General features: G+C 39.4%; 1 protein-coding gene across 1 annotated transcript; it reads left to right on the plus strand.

Annotated features, from left to right (window-relative positions):
- Positions 1-2,168: 2,168 nt before the first annotated feature.
- On the plus strand, positions 2,169-12,422 carry LOC113407253 (regulator of G-protein signaling 18-like). The gene is made up of 5 exons (XM_026655547.1): positions 2,169-2,396; positions 3,086-3,187; positions 6,632-6,693; positions 8,976-9,142; positions 11,862-12,422. The coding sequence occupies exons 1-5, from the start codon at positions 2,278-2,280 to the stop codon at positions 12,120-12,122; spliced, it is 711 nt and encodes a 236-aa protein (XP_026511332.1). The 5' UTR covers positions 2,169-2,277; the 3' UTR covers positions 12,123-12,422.
- Positions 12,423-17,614: the final 5,192 nt, after the last annotated feature.

Raw genomic sequence — 17,614 nt, forward strand, 5'->3', positions numbered from 1 at the left:
TCCCATGGTGTTCACATAATCCAAGACACAGCCAAATAGAAGGTTGTGTCTAATCCCAGTCTATAATGTCAATGATTCAAACTACTACTGGTAGCTATATTCTCCAATTACCTTCTTCATAGCCAGTTCCCACAGCTTTGTTTTCAGGGTAACTGGGCAGTTTGTTCAGTAGGGAAGATGATGGTTGGCGTGATCAAAACAAATATTCTGCTATAAATTAATGATTCAGTGACTATTCAATGACTGGATTTACTATAGAAAATGTTTTTCTTTTTTAATTGGTGTAGAAAAATATCCACTGGTTTTAAAAAAAAATTCCCTCTGATTTATTGTGGGTAGTTCATGGTAACAACCTGGTTTAAATGGATCACCCATTTTCCAGGGTTTTGTGTCATTTAAAGAGACTTAAGCAGAACTCACTTTTTTGACAGCATCTGGCTTCCAGGCCAGCTGTCCATGCTGCAGCAGGGCTGAATGCACAACACAGATTTCTTTGTCTGTTTAAAAAAAAAACACATTTTCTTAGAAGTGTAAATAGTGTACTCACTCCCAAAGGAAGTGATAAAAGCCTCAGAAATTTAAAAGAAGATTGGACGAGGCACTGGAAAATGTATAGTAGAGAACAAAGTGGGATTGGCAGGAGGATAGATTTGTGGGGTTTAATAGGTCCTTTCCACCTCTAACTTCTGTGATACGATATTGGAATGCTTTGTTCCAGGCTTTTTCCAACATCACATTTTGATCAATCGACTATTTTTTTTCTCTTCTGGTGTTTTCCCGCATGGTAAGCGCAGCAATCCATTTAATTGTATCTGTTTCAAAAACTATTAACGCAATTAGGTGGGATTTTCTATTATGCAGTAAGCAATTAACCAGAACTGCTAATACAGACAGATGTATGGGAAAGGATTGGGATTTTCCAAACTGATTCAATGAAGCAATTGATATAATTATCAGGAATGCAGTTAACTCTGTTCAGCTGTATAAAATTCCAATTCCTGATCTGCCATAAGATTCTATGAGGCTTGCTTTTTTAAAAAAAAATCTAATTTATTATAGTGCTTGGATCAAGGGATTGGAAATTGAGTAAGAGCCTTTTATTTCCAGGTAACTAGTTCACACCTGGGCCTAGATGTCTAGTTACCAAAATTAGTTTTCTAATCAGTGACTTTGGTGTCCATGTGAAACAGGCCATCTCTAGCTAGCTCCTGAAGGACATGAGTTCACAAAACAGCAAATCACCATCCCAACCCTGTAGTCACTCTCAGCAGAAAAGCCCATGATTGTCTGAGCATGGAGTCTGAACATACTGCAGAGCCAGCATATGGAAGATTGTGTTGTAGGCTCAACAGAGAATTTCACCTACCCAGGGCTGCCAATATGGCCTTAAACCAAAAATGTCAAATGTAGGTGCCTAATTTTAGGCACCTAAGCTTATATTTAGGTACTAAGGGCTGGATTTTTAAAGGTATTTAAGTGATTAACTCCCATTGATTTCAATGGTAGTTATGTTCCTAAATAGCTTTGAGGACATGGGCCCTCAGGTCCTACTTTTCAAAGAAGCTCAGCATCTGTAGCTTCCATTGATTTCAATGGGATTTTGAGAGTCTCAACACTTCTGAAAAGTCACCCAAAAATAAAAATCTGTATTTTCAGAGATGCTGAGCAGCTCCAGCTTCTATTGATTTCAATGGGAGTTCTCAGCAACTCTGAGAATGAGGCCACTTTCAGTTAGTAACTAAATTGCATTTTTGTGCCTAGTGTTAGGCTCCCAACATGGAAAATATTGGTCTAGGTTTCTTTAAAAATTATTCTAGGAGCTTAAGATAATGTCACCTGTTATTTTGTGCGACACGGTGCTTCTCTGCAGACTTTACTTAAAAATAAAAATGAAAGTATTTAGGGGGAAATGATGCTGTCATCTAGCAAAATATCATGTTCCACAAGCACTAACCATAAACTGCACTGTAGTAATAGCTGTATTTATCCTCATGATCAACAGCCATTTTGCAAATTTGTAATCTCACTTCCCTAAGTGACAGCTGTAAGACAGAACTCTACTTGTGTATGGGCAGCTTTCATTACAGAGGAAGTGGAGAACCCCATCCTTTCCGCTACCTGTTTAGGACACCTATCAACTACCAATTGAGAAGCTACTCAGTCAGATTCTGTGCATGTGTACCCTCCTGAACTGAAACATACAAGGTACAATAGATGGAACTGCTGCAAATAAGCTAAGAAGCATTTTAAGATCATTAGAATCCTTGTCAGAGGAAGATGGAGAATCCACTGTTTTTATTTCCCCATCTAAACATTTCCTCTTTGAAGGAGAAGACCTATTGTAAAGTTACGAAATCCACAAATAAAGAGGAGACAAACAAAGAAATCAAGACCAGGTAAGTTCCAAGGTTTTACTTATACTCACAAGTCTTCTATGTAGAAAAGGGATTATTATTGCATAGTTGATAAGTGTGAATTTAAGGCACAGTTCTTTTTATTTGTGACAGATATTTGTAAAAATTAATTAACTGCAAGACTGGAAATGTACACATAAAATATTCATTTACCAAGGGAATCCTTTTTAAGGGCAAGAATAAGAAGCAAATCAAATAATATATCAAGCAAAACAAATAAGAAAGAGGAGTTACTAAGGTGAAGCTTAGAGAAATGATTTTTGAAAATCTGACTAACTTTGATCCATGAAAGTTTCTTTTTAGCAGCTACAACTGATGGGAGGAAAATCATGTTTTCACCCTTTATTAAGAGTGAACAACAGAAGATGTTGACCCACTCTTACAGGTTCATCAGCATGAAACCTATCTTCAAAATAAATGGGAAAAATAAGCCTGAAAATGAAGACTTTCATTACCCTTTGCAAATGCTTCAATATGTAAATGTATGGAAAAATATAGGGAGGAAATTCATTAATCTGCATGACTAATAAAGAGAAATAGCAGCAACATTATTGTAACTGCGTGTATGAGGAAATGATCAGCTATGCTGAGAGAAAAATTAGTCAAAGGGGAACATTTGAAAAAAAAACTTTCACAAAGGTTGCTTTAAAGCTGCTTAAACTCTCTTGCAGGTCAAAGGAAAAAAGAAATAGGCTGAGCCTTCTTCTGCAAAAGGCTGAATTCCATGAAAATGTCAATCTTGAGAAATTTGAGAACTTGACAAAAGGTTCAAGGTGAGAATTGTAAAATATAAAGAGACTGAGAATTCCTATAAGAAAATGGCCGTCTCTGATTCGGTGCATTTCATCCATGTATCTGTGTACATTCAGGCTTTGCATCGAATAATGCTTTTAAGATCTATGTTATTTTAAAGTTTAGCATAATGCAATGCAAGTTATCTAACCTGGCATACATACAGTATATTTAAAGTTTGCTAACAAAGAGTGTTTTTGCACCCAGTGGGCCAGACTGTGATACTGGTATTCACAGAGAATAGTATTTTAGTCCCCAGTAGTCCCATAGACTTCAAAAGGACTATTTGATGTATAAAGTATTATTCAGAATGAATATGATCATAATCTAATCCCCAGGTTTATTTAACTCTATGACACATCAAGTTTTCCTCAATTGGGGTGAGGGGGAAAAGGGCAGGGATGAAAGAAAATATACTGGGTACTCTTCATATCACCAATAATTTTCATGTAATCTAGTCCCAGTGGAATTTGTCCTTGTGTACCTATTGCTTATGGGCCAGTTTATTTTTAGTGTTTATTTTTTATATGTAGTATCAGATAGTCACACTACAATATCCAAGCACCTAACAAATCCAAAGAATAAAATCCAGCATATAATCAAATATTCTCCTTTCCACACAAGAATTGGCGGGGTGGTTCATTTGTTAGCTGGATTTGGGTGGATTTGGGATTCTGTTCCCCATCCCCCCTTCGTCGTTGGTAGGAGAAGGCTAAGCTGAAAAAGTGAGTTTTGCACTTTATTCAGAGATCCAGGGCCATTCTAATTAACTGCAGAAGTGACCCAGATGCCTAGAAAACTTCTACCACTATTTTAAACTTCCCCCCTTGTGCACCTAAAACCATGCCAAGTCTGTATACAACAGGATGAGGAATAGTTTCCAAGCCATCTGTAGCTAGAAGGTCGCATTTTAGCAGCCATGATTATGTGGGTAGCGGATCACATTTGGGTATCTAATGTAAAGAGAACTGAAGCATCAAGTCCTCTTAATGATTTATGGACAGAAAACCTCAAGAGAGGGTGATGTCAAAATAGTGGCTGATAGTCCTCTGAAGTGTTTCTCTCTTCCTATAAATAACACTATGTCCTTGCCTAGTTATGGCTCAGCCAACTGCCTCTCATCCATGTGTTGATCTCAGGTAGGGATGACAGAGATGGTATTGTTTCTATTCTATGTGAAGTACAGCTGGTCAAAGTTTTCTAAAATTTCAGAATTTAGATGGGATGTGTGTGTGTGGGGGGGGGGAGAGAGAGAGAGAGAGAGAGAGAGAGAGGTCACCCTTTTGACTAATTGTAGTATAAAGCTGAGTGACATCCTTATATTGTTGGCATTTAGTCCACATCTCATTGATTTTAAATAGTACGGGGAGAGAACTTGGTCTTATGGAACTCCACAGCTGAATGGTCTGATGGCCATGAAGATGCCTATCGCTACAAGCCAACTCAACATTTAACCAACCTGCTGCCCTAGAACATGGCAGAGTATAACAGACCTTGGTGTCCATTCTCCTCAGGCCTCTCCTGTGAAAGCACTCATTGCTACTCCAAAGGTTTGACCTAGGTTCACCCAGTGAGTCCTCAGATCTAAATGACTTGTTCCATATCTAAACCAGCAAAAATGTAACCCACCATCTTTTGGCATTACTTGTGTTCTGGAATACATACTTGGTCTAAAGAAGTCTAGTTTATCTTTCACTATTACTAAATCTCTTCAACAGCTATAGCAACTTATATTCCCTCCGCCACAAACTAACATATAGGTCAATTAACTGCAGGTTTTGTATTTCCTACAATTGAAACATTCCTTAAGGGCTCACTTACCTATTTCCTCCATTATATAATCCCCCCACTTCTTTGGCCTTGCATTCAGCTCTTACAAGACTCCTTTCTTCAGTGCTTGCATCTCTTAAGAACTGTTCTGCTCTTTCTATCTAAGAATTACATAATTAGTAATGACTTGCTCTAGGAAGGTGAGTAATATTTAAGACAAATCTTCCTTTCAGTTTTCTGAAGAACAAAGTGGTCATTACCCTAAATTCCTTCCCAATGTGACGGGAATTTCACCTCATCCAGTCTTTCTGAATCCACACAATTTGCCAGGGAAGCCAGACCACATAAACTAGTATTAAAGAGATTTAAGTTAGAAAAGGATCAAGCAATTTTGGAAGCCATCTCAGTTTTTCACAGCATTTGGGACCAGGTCAAAAGAAGTTCAAACTTTATTCTCTATTGGGAAGAAATTGGGTCCAGTTCAGTGTTGTAGTGGTAAAAAAAGAAAGGGGGTAAACTAACCTATATTAAATTCCATAGTCCCCAAATGAGAAGTGGGTAAACTCAGTTTATCTAAGTTTACTCTTGATTACACTATTGGTCCCAAGGCACTGGACTGGGAGTCAGGAGACCTGATCTGGTTCTATTTCCAGCTCTACCACTAACCTACTGTGTGACTTCAGGCAAATTACTCCGTCTTTTCATGCCTCAGTTTTCCCATCTGGGGATAATAAGACCTATTTTCATTTGTACATGCTTTTAGCTCTGCAGAGGAAAACTGCTATGTGGTATGTAAGTATATTATTCATAAATTGACTAAATATATTGATGTCCAGACTCAGACTTCGGACCAGGTCAGAGTCCTGGTACAATATCGCCTCAGACCCCACTCCATTTCTTAAAAAAAAAAAAAAAAAACACACACACAACCTGTTCAGGGTTAATCTATAAAGTGTTACAAAAGTAATTTTACGAACTTTTTTATCAAGAGATGTGAAACAGTTTTTCTTTATTGTCCTAAACAGTGGAAACTTTGAGATCAATGAAGAATACATGCAGCTTGACATATTCGATAAAGAATACATGGAGTTTTATAAAAAGAACCCAGTCTCTCAAAATAACATGACATTTGAAAAATGTTTGTGGGAAACAAACCAGGCTACGTGTGTTATTACCTTATGAGACTAGTGCCTTTACCATGCTGTGGTGACTTTGTTTTCAAACTGTTGAATTTCCTGTATTCTGTTAAAAATAGACAGTGGTAACATAGCCTCAGACAGATTGCAATCAAAACCACATCTCTGCAAGAGTACGTCAGTTTAACTACTAAGCTGTTCTGTTTTCAAAGTAAAAAAGTAGTTGACCTGGTTCACTTATGATCTTTACCCTTGCATGATGTAAATTTTCCTTAAAGATTTGGAGCACGATGCTCTGCTTTAAACATTTTCTCTAACAAGTGTTATTCCAATAGGCAAAACATCAACCAAATGCTTTTGAACTCTCTAGCGGAAAGAGCTTCTTTTGTAAAGTAATCTAATCAGACACCTTGTGCAATAAGACAAAGTGAGAGAAATAGCAGGTAATATATATTACAATAGCTTCATAAATATACAAAACACACACTTCATCAGAAACACTTTTTGTGTCTTGTACAGTGTGACCCCTGAAGAAGCAGTGAGATGGGGTGAATCCTTTGACAAACTGCTTTCCCAGAAAGGTGAGTAGTGTTTTCCTCACCCTATTTCTTGGTGGAAAATAACACAATGTAGGTGCACAATTAAATACACTTGGCAAATATCTACATTCATTGTGATAGATCATTTATAGTAGTATGAGTTTTCACTCTGCTTGTGCTTAGGCAGCACCATGCCGTCAACTACGGAAAATAAAGAATTGATTTGTAACTTTAAGTTTGATATTTCATTCAACAAGAGCAATGTAACCATAAGAGATACAATGAAGGGTTCCTTCAATAAACAGAAAAAAGGTGATAAGATATAATTAAAATATCGTTTGGTAAGGAATAATGAGCTACTTATTAATGAATATTTAATAATAATGAATACTTATGGACTACTTAGATAAAATTATTTCCATTGTGATACTGGAACTGATTATTTAGAAAAATATGCACTGAAATTAACAAAGATCTGTCTTTTTGACTCTGGACTATATTTTTAGAGTTAACCTAGAAGGATCACTATGCTACAATGAGCTGACAATTGATTGAAAGTGGGTTGAAGTCTGCTAGTAACAATATCACCTGCTATTTTGCCTCTCCCCAAAGTAAAACATAAATGTATCCCAGTCCTGATGGGAGCACACTTTATAAAGATTACATAATGTTTCTTTCTTTTTGCATGCAGTATTAGACCTAGTTTTGTGCTAAAATGTCTTGTTATGATTATTTGTATACTGTGGATTACTAGCCATGTATGGGGCATGGAGACTATTATACTCAATTTACAATGCAAATACATTCATGTGGCAAAATGGTTCTGAATTTTTATCAGAATTAAAACCTGAGAACATGCAAAGTATCTAAGCTTGGGTGAAAACTCAGAGTGATCAGTTTTACAGCAGTGTATCACTTTGGGTTTCATCCTGCTGTCTGTACTCAGTCCAACAGCCCACTGACATCAATGGAGATTTTGTCTAAGGACTACAGCTGTGTGAAATATTCATTAAGGAAAGATTTTTTCCTAGTGAAATAACTTTTCAGGTTAACATCAGCAAAAGGGGAGTCACTGGTTCTAGTGAGCAGCCAATCCTTATTTTAAGGTCATGGGTAAACCACTCAAGTACTCTGTTAATCTCAGGATAGCAGAAAAAGGTAGTGGATTTCAGAATGCCAGGAAGTCTGGAAATGTCAGACAATTAATGTAGGATCATCATTGGTGGTGACACCTGCAGTGCACACCTTCAAGGAGGTATATCATCTAGGACCATTGTAGCTGGAGTTTGAATGGTTTCAAGCCATTTTAAAGTAAGTGGTCAAAAGTCAAATAAATGCTTGGAGAATTTTGCCACATACATGAATTTTGCTGGATAAGGCACCATGAGGCATATTTAGACTATAATGGAGGTGTAGAAGGCAAAGATTTGTCCACAGATTTGACAGGCCATGCCAGACATGACCAAAGTGTTAATACCAATGTTTACATCAAATGACATCTTTCATTGCAACATTGCTCAAATGTTCATGGAGGGCAAGAACAAAGGCCCAGGGATGGATATAGACAAAATAGACAAAAGTGGTCAGCCACCCATGACACACATAATTGCCTAATGCCTGAAACTCAAGTTACTGATAAAAGGCTTGTTTCTTTTCCTCCTTTTAAAGATAAATTCTGTACATAGCAAAAATGAGTCTTCCAGTATAGTGGTGACCATTACAATTATAGTTATATGCAAAGAAAATTGTAAAGGTTCTATTTACATTACCCTTTAAACTATCTTCTGAATTGGGCTCATTTCTGGGAAACAACCTATTTGTGAATACAATCAAGATTTAAATGGCATTTGAGGCATCCTAAGTCTGATTTGGAAGCAAAACTCAGGCCAAAATGGTCAATAATGGTCACATTTTTGGGTGCCTCTGTTTTTTGAGTGCTCAACTTGTGACCATGTATGGTCTATTTTTTAAAGATTCTGAGCATCCATAGTTGCTACTGAGATCAAGTGGCGCTGTGTGGGTCAGTATCTTTGAAAATTAGGCCCTGTGTGTCCCAAAAGGGACATCCAAAATCAGAGACCATATTTAAAATTTATGCCTAAAGCCTGATATCATTTCCTCTGGACTGACTACAAAACAATTAAATTGCACTTATTTTGTGATGTAAAAGAAAAGTCCATAATGTGAAGTTACAGAATAGTGCAAAATGAGACCAAACATGTGTTGTTACATAATTTAAATAGAGGAACTATGTTCTAGTGTCTAAGAGGGATGGTCTTTTAATGCTTCCGTGAATTAAAGTCATGCAATGCTCCCTTTTATAGCTGGTCTGGATGCCTTTACAAGGTTTCTGAAAACTGAGTTCAGCGAGGAGAACATTGAGTTTTGGACAGCCTGTGAGGATTATAAGAAGAACAGAGCATCTCATCAACTTCTTCCTAAAGCCAAGACAATTTATGAGACATTCATAAGGAAAGATGCTCCAAAAGAGGTACAGTAAAAACTGAAGATATACAGTGCTTGATACAAGCTGCCTCTGATAGAATCTGCCTTTCATAAATGCATACACAGAAACATCATCCATTCAGCCATGAAGGTCAACATTTGATGAAGTTGCAGCAGTTTATCATGTGTACCTTGCCACCGGAATGCTGCATCTTAAATATCAAATCACTGCTTTGGAAAGAAGTATGGGACCCAACACCCACAGAACTTTCTCTTTCTCTCTCCCCTCACCCTGCCCCCATGTTATTCTTTTAACCCTACAAAAAAGACTGTAGGTGTAAATATGTCATGCTAGTCAAAGGAATTTTCAAACTTCTCATTGCTATATATAAACACCTGATTTAACATCATGTTGAGTAAATTTAAGATCTGTTGTCATAATAATGCACACACCCAATAGTAACAGTCATTTGTCAAACAGTGTTTTGTATACATTTAACTCTGCTTCCAGAACAGTAGAATTATTCTCTGTCTGCTAAACCAGCATTACAGATCAAATTATTATATTGCTGAGATTTCAGAGGATTTCTTAAATATGCCAAATGAATAAAAGAAATCAATAAATTAAACATATCCTTCAAGGTAATAATTATAACATTTTAAGCAGAGAAAAGACTTGATTGGCATAGGTTTGTGATTTTTTTTTTTAGTTTTATTTTTTCTGAAGGAATCTCTGAGTGATGAGTTTATAGTATGGTATGTTATAGACAAACACATACAAGATACATTGGGACTGATTCTCATTTACACTGCTTTGGAAGTGTAAAAGGCTTTTAAAGTGGATGCAAATTATATTAAACTGTCGGAGTGTTGTAAAGTGTCCTTCGTGTAAATAAATACAATAATTATTTTTCCCTGCACTAGCAGGAGGATGGACTGACTGGCAGATGATAAACTCCCACTAAAGTCAATGAGGGTTTGGCTGAGTAATGACTAGAAGATCAGACCCCTAATAGTCCTTTTGCATCTCTATTACCTATAATTCTATATAACAGATTAAGAATAGGTGGATTGCCTGTGCTCCTATTTTCTGTGTTCTTTTCTTATTGTTGGTAGAGGAAATGTTAAATGTTGGCAAATCTAAAAAATCATCTGCTGATGTAATGCAGAAAAAAGTATCACTGCTCAGTCCAAGGAAGTGACTTAAAGAATGGTACAAATTAGGCTCATAATTCCCTCTGTGTGACCTTGGGGTTTACCACTACTCCTGCCAAGGCAGAGAGCCTATTTGTTTGGTCTACTCTCAAAGAGTAATGGCCCCGTCCTATGAAATGCTGAGTGGTTTCAGTAACCTTTTACATTCTATCATGCGGCACCTTGCAGGATCAGGCCCTGCGTGAATACGAGGAGTTTTGGATTTTTCACGAGGAGTTTTGAATTTTCTGAAGATGAATACTATTTTGCCAGTGTGCCATTCTACCAACCGTTTGGGTGGACACCAAGCTATAGCAAGAACTATTGATACAGCATCGCTAAAAGCTCCCTTCATTTTATATATTGTTCATAGGTTATCTTGCTACACTGATGACCTGTAAGGGATGAACAGGGAAGAAGGAACCTAGAGCACAGATGGTGGAAATCACACATTGCCTGATAGTGTCACACTGACCAGTTAACTGATATGCTGTTACTGTGATACCAGCAAAGACGGGATTGTTCTCCGCTATACCATCCCTTAGGTGTTGGGCCCTGTGTATCCTCTTGTCATGCTTCAACCCAGCTGTTGAGATCAGCTGGGATGCTCAAGCTGACGGTCTATAGATTTGTTCATCGGTGTGTTGAGAACTCTCTCATTAAAGAGCTTCAACTTTGGAACTTGTTTGCACCAACAGAAACTAAGTTTACTGTCCAGCAGGGCATGTTAAAAGGGCCTTTTCTGAGAAGATAGGTAGGAAAGGTCTGAACATTTGGGGACTCAGTCGTTTATCATTAATTGATTTTCAGTTTTCACATACAAACTACATGTTGTTATATTTTTGTAAATGCACCAAGAGGAATTTGAAAAATATAAAATAAATACGTTATAAAAGACATTCTTGAAGCTGTATGGAATTTACTAATTTCTAAATTATGTGCTGTATATACCACTATTGTAGATCTAAACATAATCCTTATATTAAACCACCACTCCATGAGAATAGCCAATGATAATATATAATTGTATTTAAGCTGTAACTGAAAAGCTCTGAGATATGCCTTTTTTCCCTTCCAAAGTAGCCAAAAATCCATTAGAAAATAATTTTGCTGCACACTTTAATCATTAGAATATTCTATCCTTCCTGTTACTAAGATGCTCTACAGAAATGGAAGCTTAAAACAGTATCTGGTCAATTCAGATGATATAAAGCTTTGAGCCAGCAAGACTGAGTGTCCTTGATTCCTGTTGGCTTCAGTGGGAATTCAGATACCTCAGTACTTTGCAGGACTGGGCACAAAATCTCCCTGTGCCAGTGTCAGCAGCAAATGTACAGTGGATACCATTAGAAAGTCAGCTCTAATGAAAAGGTTTTCCCTGTTCTTAGTAGAGATCTGTGGTGATTCTTTGGTAGCAGTTAACAAATGCTGACTCAGTGGATTTCACAATACTTATATCCAATTTAAAGTATGTTTAGTAGAAAGTGGTTTTCCCAAGTTAAGTATTATTGTTATAAATGACCATGTATAAAATGAATTAATGTACTGCATGCTTTTTTGGCCTTTTCCAGGTTAACCTTGACTTTCACACGAAAGAAGTCACCGCTCAGAACATTACTCACCCTACACTTGACAGCTTTGATGCAGCACAGGCCAAAGTCTACAGGCTGATGGAACAAGACAGTTACCCCCGCTTCCTGAGATCTGACATGTATTTAGACCTGATTAAAGGAAGGCAGCACTCTGGCCATCCTGCTCTTAGAAGGCGATCACGCTCTTTTACCTTCAATGAATTCCAGGATGTGCAATCAGACTTTACCATTTGGTTATAAAGAAATTTAACCTCCTTGGATTCTAACTAAAATGTAACAAATTATAATACACAGCATCCTAAACACAAACCTTCAGCTGGTGCAAATGGGCGTAGATCCATTGGCTTAAATGGTGTTACATCTATTTACCCCACTGAAGGACCTGGCTCAGAAAGCTGTAGTCAGTGATTAATTTAACTTATTATAAAGAGATATGCAGCATATTGGCAAGATGTGTTAGATGTAATGTATTCAGACAAGATATTATGCCTTTTAAACTCAACTAGGAGAACGTATGAATTCTTTCCACAAAATCATATTTGACAGTGAGAACTTTAAACTTTATCTAAAAATACTGTTTTAAAAAAAATTTACAAAATTCATCCTTCCTCCTGGGTCCATCATATTTAGAAAACACAATGTTGTCACCATCAAAGTCTTTACACTTATCATTTGCACATAATTAATGTTACTGCAATAGTTCCTACACTAACCACAGGTTTTTATACCACAAGCACACAGAAACATTAATTAAGCAAAAGGTAAAAATGTCATTATTTTTAACTTCAGTCACTATATAACTTTTACTACTGCTTATTTTAAGAGGTACATAGGAAAATGCCTATTTAATTAATTTTATAGTACTACATTTTATGGTATTTTCTTATTACATTTCTCTGTTCTCTCTATTTAAATTAAGCTGTATAGTTTAGCCTTTGCACTCAAATATTTGTATTATATTATTTGCAGCTAAATGAATAGTAATAAAGGGACAAGACTAAGCAATTTAGTATGTCTTTGTGTCATTAAATACCAGTTGAATGAACTTTTAATTTGCCATTCATTTGTAAATTTTGTATCATCCCAGCTTGTCTGCTAAACTTTGAGGGACAAATTCTGGCAATCTTTGGGATAACACCCAAGTGGGGATATGCTATAACTGTAAGGTCAGTGACATACAGGCCTCCATTCAACAAAGCACTTAAGCTCATATTAAGCACTTTAATGGGTCTTACGCACATATTTTTAAGGATGTGCTTAAGTGTTTTGTTGAATCGGGGACAGACGCAGGACTCATTTATACAGAATGTGGGTGAGTGTTACTGATCATGGACTTATAGCACTTTTATCCCAAACACTTGCTCCCTGACCATTCTGTTCCACTTGGTGTTTTCCCCTTTACTGGAGAAGTTCTCTGGGAGACAGCACTTCTCCGAATTAGACCCAGAACATCTTTCACTGGGTCTCCCTTGCTGTATCGAGCTGCTGGTTCTGCCACTGTAATTCCTGTTATGTGCAAAATTTTCCCACTCATTCAAAATCTTTATTTAACCAAGTAAACTCCCTTTGGGGAAAAGTCTTCATTTATAATAGGGACCTGGGCAAGGTGTCTCAGTACTGCTTTGCATGACTTGCTGCAGTGGTAACTGGCAGCCTAGGACGAGTAGTAGGCAACCTTCTTCTCCGATTCTGCAAACATGCACACACACATAAATAATATAGAGACATAAGTAGTGCCATTGAAATGGAGGGAAAAGAGAATGAACCAAATGTGATGGATGTTAGCCATGTTGCTTAATTCACTAATGGAAGGCACTCAAGTCCTATGATGATGAGGGGTATAAGAACCTATATAGAACAGAATAGAACCACTTGCTTCCAAGTTGTAATGGGCCTACTCACATCTCTAAAGTTACTCATCTGTGTAAGTGCTTGTAGGTTCAGAGCCTTGGCTAGCATAAGACGAGGGCACATTACAAAAATAAAATAAATGGCCAATGGACAGATTCCTAATGAAAAATTATACTGATCTACTATAGTAAGGAGCTTCTTTGAGGAGACAAGAAAAGTTTTTGCAAAGCTAGTATGTCAGGGAATGACAGTGAAACCACTTTAATCAGTTGTCATTGAGAAATAAGACCAGATGTTCACAGAGCCCATGGGCTAGTAAGTGGTAAAGATCTAATTTTCAAAGGTATTTCAATGGGAGTTAGGTGCTCAAACCTCTTAGGCACTTTTGAAAATCCCACTAGGCACCTAGCTGCATCTTTAGGTGCTTAACACCTTTGTAAATCTGCCCCTAAGTTCCTATGCCTTTTATTTTGAAGGGGGTAATCTTAAGAATAACAGTCAAGTCTTGTCTGAGTTTGAGTAGGAGATCTTGATGGGGATGCAGTTCCACTTGTTAAATTAGGTCATTTGTTTAATATACTCTCTACAGGGAAATGAGAGGAGGAAGGGAGAGTTTGCTTTTTAAAATCTTTATTATTCAAGTCATCCTCACAGCCCCATCATTGGCATGTGTCAAGCCTTTTTTGATTGGAGAATTCTGGTGAAGATATCTTGAAGCACAGGGCAATTCTTAAAATATTAAACATTGTTTTAGTTTAATAATTCAGTGACTACAGGATTTAATAAATGTGTGTGACTGGAATAATCAATAACCTTTCATGGAATTTAAGCTCCCCCCTGCTTCCATCTTTTTAGTAACCAATCTGTAGTGAGGCAGGGTGGCCTCCCAAGGACCCGGAGTGGTAGGGCCCCCGCACTGAGCCACTACACAATCAAAGAGAAAAGGAGCAATTCTTGATGATAGTTCTTTATGTTAATTACCAACGTAGGGTGTATACAAGCTCTACAGCCAAGAATCTCACATTATCCACTCAGTAACTTTGTACCAAAATGAAAAATGATCCATTTAAAAGCTGGCAGGATGTAGCTTAATGACAGGCTTTCTATGCATAAAATGCTAATTATTGGACTTGGTAGTTATGGGTCAAAGTAACAAAGTTCAACACACACCCTGCCCCGCACCCAGATCCAAAATTTCCCAAGGTTTGCAGATGTTCAACACTCAGGTTTTAATTGAGGCCTGTCTCTAAGGCCCCATCTACACTGGCAAGTTTCTGCGCTGTAAATCCCGAGGTGTACACTCTGCCAAGCCCACTTAATGCACAGAAACTGCACAGTTGTAGTGCTCTAAAAAAAAACACCCCGATGAGAGGCCTAGAGCTTTCTGCGCTGGGGCTACACTGCTGCGGTGCCAGTGTAGACACCATGGCGATTACAGCACTGCAACTGGCCTCCGGGAGGTGTTCCACAATTCCTGTTCTTACCTCTCTGGTCATCAGTTTGAACTGTACTGCCCTGCCCTCAGGTGACCAACCGTCAACCCCACCCCATACATTCCTTTGCAAATTTGTAAGTCCCCTTTCTGTTTGCTCGGTGATGCGTGCAGTGGTCTCAGCGCATCTTTCCAGGTAGCCATGCCTGCTCCACACACCAGGCGATCCCCCGCTTGGAGCAATGCTGAGCTGCTGGACCTCATCGGCATTTGGGGAGAGGAGGCAGTGCAATCCCAGCTGCGCTCCAGCCAATTAGGATACCTAGAGACAGATTTCATGATGCATGATAGAAAGGGGCCATGACTGGGACACATTGCAGTGTAGGGTAAAAGTGAAGGAGCTGCAGAACATCTACCACAAGGCCTGGGAGTCAAACCGCTGCTCCGGTACTGCACCCACGAGCTGCCGGTTCTAAAAAGAGCTGGACGTGATACTCGGTGGTGACCCCACCTCCACTACGAAGGCCTCTGTGGATACTTTGTTGGCTCACGTGCCAGTCAAGAGTGGACTGAGCCAGGAGGAGGAAATCTTGGATGAAGAGAGGGAGGGGGACCCAGATGCAGAGAATGACTCGAAGACCAGAAATGCATACAGCAAGGAGCTCTTTTCTACCCCCAAAGGAGCCTAGCCAGTCACAGCAGTCAGATCTTGGCAAAGCGCAAACAGGAGAGGTGGCCCCTGGTAAGTGGATCTGATTTTGTGAATTGCTGAAGCTATTTTTTGGGGGCAGGAGGGTTGCAAAAAGCAGGCTTGTCTCCCACCGCATGTCTATTCTGAGCAGCAGAACAGGCTGTTGACTCCCTCACTTCACCAGAATCTCCCTCAGCGATCCCTCTCTCGTGGAGATACTGGGCAATCCACTGCTGCAGGTTCCTCGGCAGAGCTGCTTTGTTTCTTGCCCCATTAATGGTAACTTTCCCACGCCACTGTGGCATCACAGTGGGAGAGGGAGCAGGGACCATTGCTGCACACAGGTGAGCCACCTAGGGGCCAGGGTGGAAGCCGCAGGCTTAGAGAAGACCCTCCCTTGATTCCCTGCTCACCCTCAGTAGTGAGATATCTTCCATAATGATCACATCCTGTGGAAAGTGTGGGGACAGGAATGATTATCAAGCCTCCCTAAAGTGCTTGCTCTCCCCAAGAGCCATGTGCTCAGGGTATAGCCCAGGGTGAATCACTCCGGGAAAAGTGATTCACCCTGCCCCGCGGCTACTCACCATTTTGGGGGTCTTGTGGCTGATGTGTGCATGCCTGGGGTCAGCCAGTTAGTGACAGGTGTGTGAGTACTGGCTGTGTTTTAAAGCACTGATTCAGTGTTGTCTGTGTTGCAAACAATACTGCTGGTGTAAAATGTTGCATTTAAACTTCACAGAAATGACCTTGGGAGGCCAGCCTCCCTTATCAGCGGCAGAACGGCTGCGCAGAATTAGAAAGCAGCCACAAAGAACTAAGGAGGACTTTCTCCGTGAGGTTATGATGCACTCCACCACTGAGAAACAGGAATTGAAGGAGTGGCAGGACAGCGAAAAGAAGGACCGAAAGGAGAATGCGGCATGCCAGAATGAAGCCATGGAATAGGTCTCAAACATTATAGAGTGCCAAACGGACACGTTCCAGGCAATTCTAGCTCTTCAAACCGAGCAGCTCCGCGCCAGCCCTCCCCTGCAGCCGCTGTCACAAAACTCTTTCCCATGCGCGCCCTCCCCCCCACACACACACACACTGTTATCAACCTCCTGGCTCCACTCTCTCCCCGCAGCATTCCACTCCTCCCTCCTCACAGTCCAGCACTGTGGACTCCCACTATCCACTGCACTCAACACCCATCCCTCTGCAGTTTGGCCCTGCTGAAGTACAGCACCCGCTGCATTGTACTGCAAAGGAGAAGGTTGGGTATGATCCCTGGACATACAGAAATCTGTAGCCGTCCCGGGACCCCTTCTCCTCTGGAGATCTTCTCTTACCCCTCCCTGATGATGTATTTTTGTCATTTGACTCTCTCCTCTGGTTGTTGTCTTTCAATAAAAGAATTGTATTGGTTTGGAAGCAATCTTGATTCTATTAATTGAAAGCAAACAAATCCCTGCAAAGCAACATGGAATTATGTAAACCCCATTATTGCATCATGTGCACCAGTCACCTCCTACCATTACAATCATTGCAATCATGAGCATAGCAACAAATATTAGTGTCTTTCAGCTTCAAATTGCTGCCTCAAGGCATCCCTGATCCTTATGGCCCCACGCTGTGCCTCTCTAATAGCCTTGGTCTCTGGCTGTTCAAACTCAGCCTTCAGGTGCTGAGCCTCTGCGGTCCATCCCTGAGTGAAGCTTTCACCCTTCCCTTCACAAATATTATGGAGCGTACAGCATGCAGCTATAAGCATAG

The sequence above is a fragment of the Terrapene carolina genome, unplaced genomic scaffold (assembly GCF_002925995.2).
Source record: "Terrapene carolina triunguis isolate 2854851 unplaced genomic scaffold, T_m_triunguis-2.0 Scaffold210, whole genome shotgun sequence".
NCBI classification, from domain to species: domain Eukaryota; kingdom Metazoa; phylum Chordata; order Testudines; family Emydidae; genus Terrapene; species Terrapene triunguis.

Excerpts from the sequence above, each read along its gene's own strand:
- LOC113407253 (XM_026655547.1), top strand. The coding sequence starts at position 2,278 with ATGGAGAATCCACTGTTTTTATTTCCCCATCTAAACATTTCCTCTTTG. Across the intron at positions 2,397-3,085 it reads AACAAAGAAATCAAGACCAG|GTCAAAGGAAAAAAGAAATA; the intron begins GTAAGTTCCAAG and ends ACTCTCTTGCAG. Across the intron at positions 9,143-11,861 it reads GGAAAGATGCTCCAAAAGAG|GTTAACCTTGACTTTCACAC; the intron begins GTACAGTAAAAA and ends GGCCTTTTCCAG.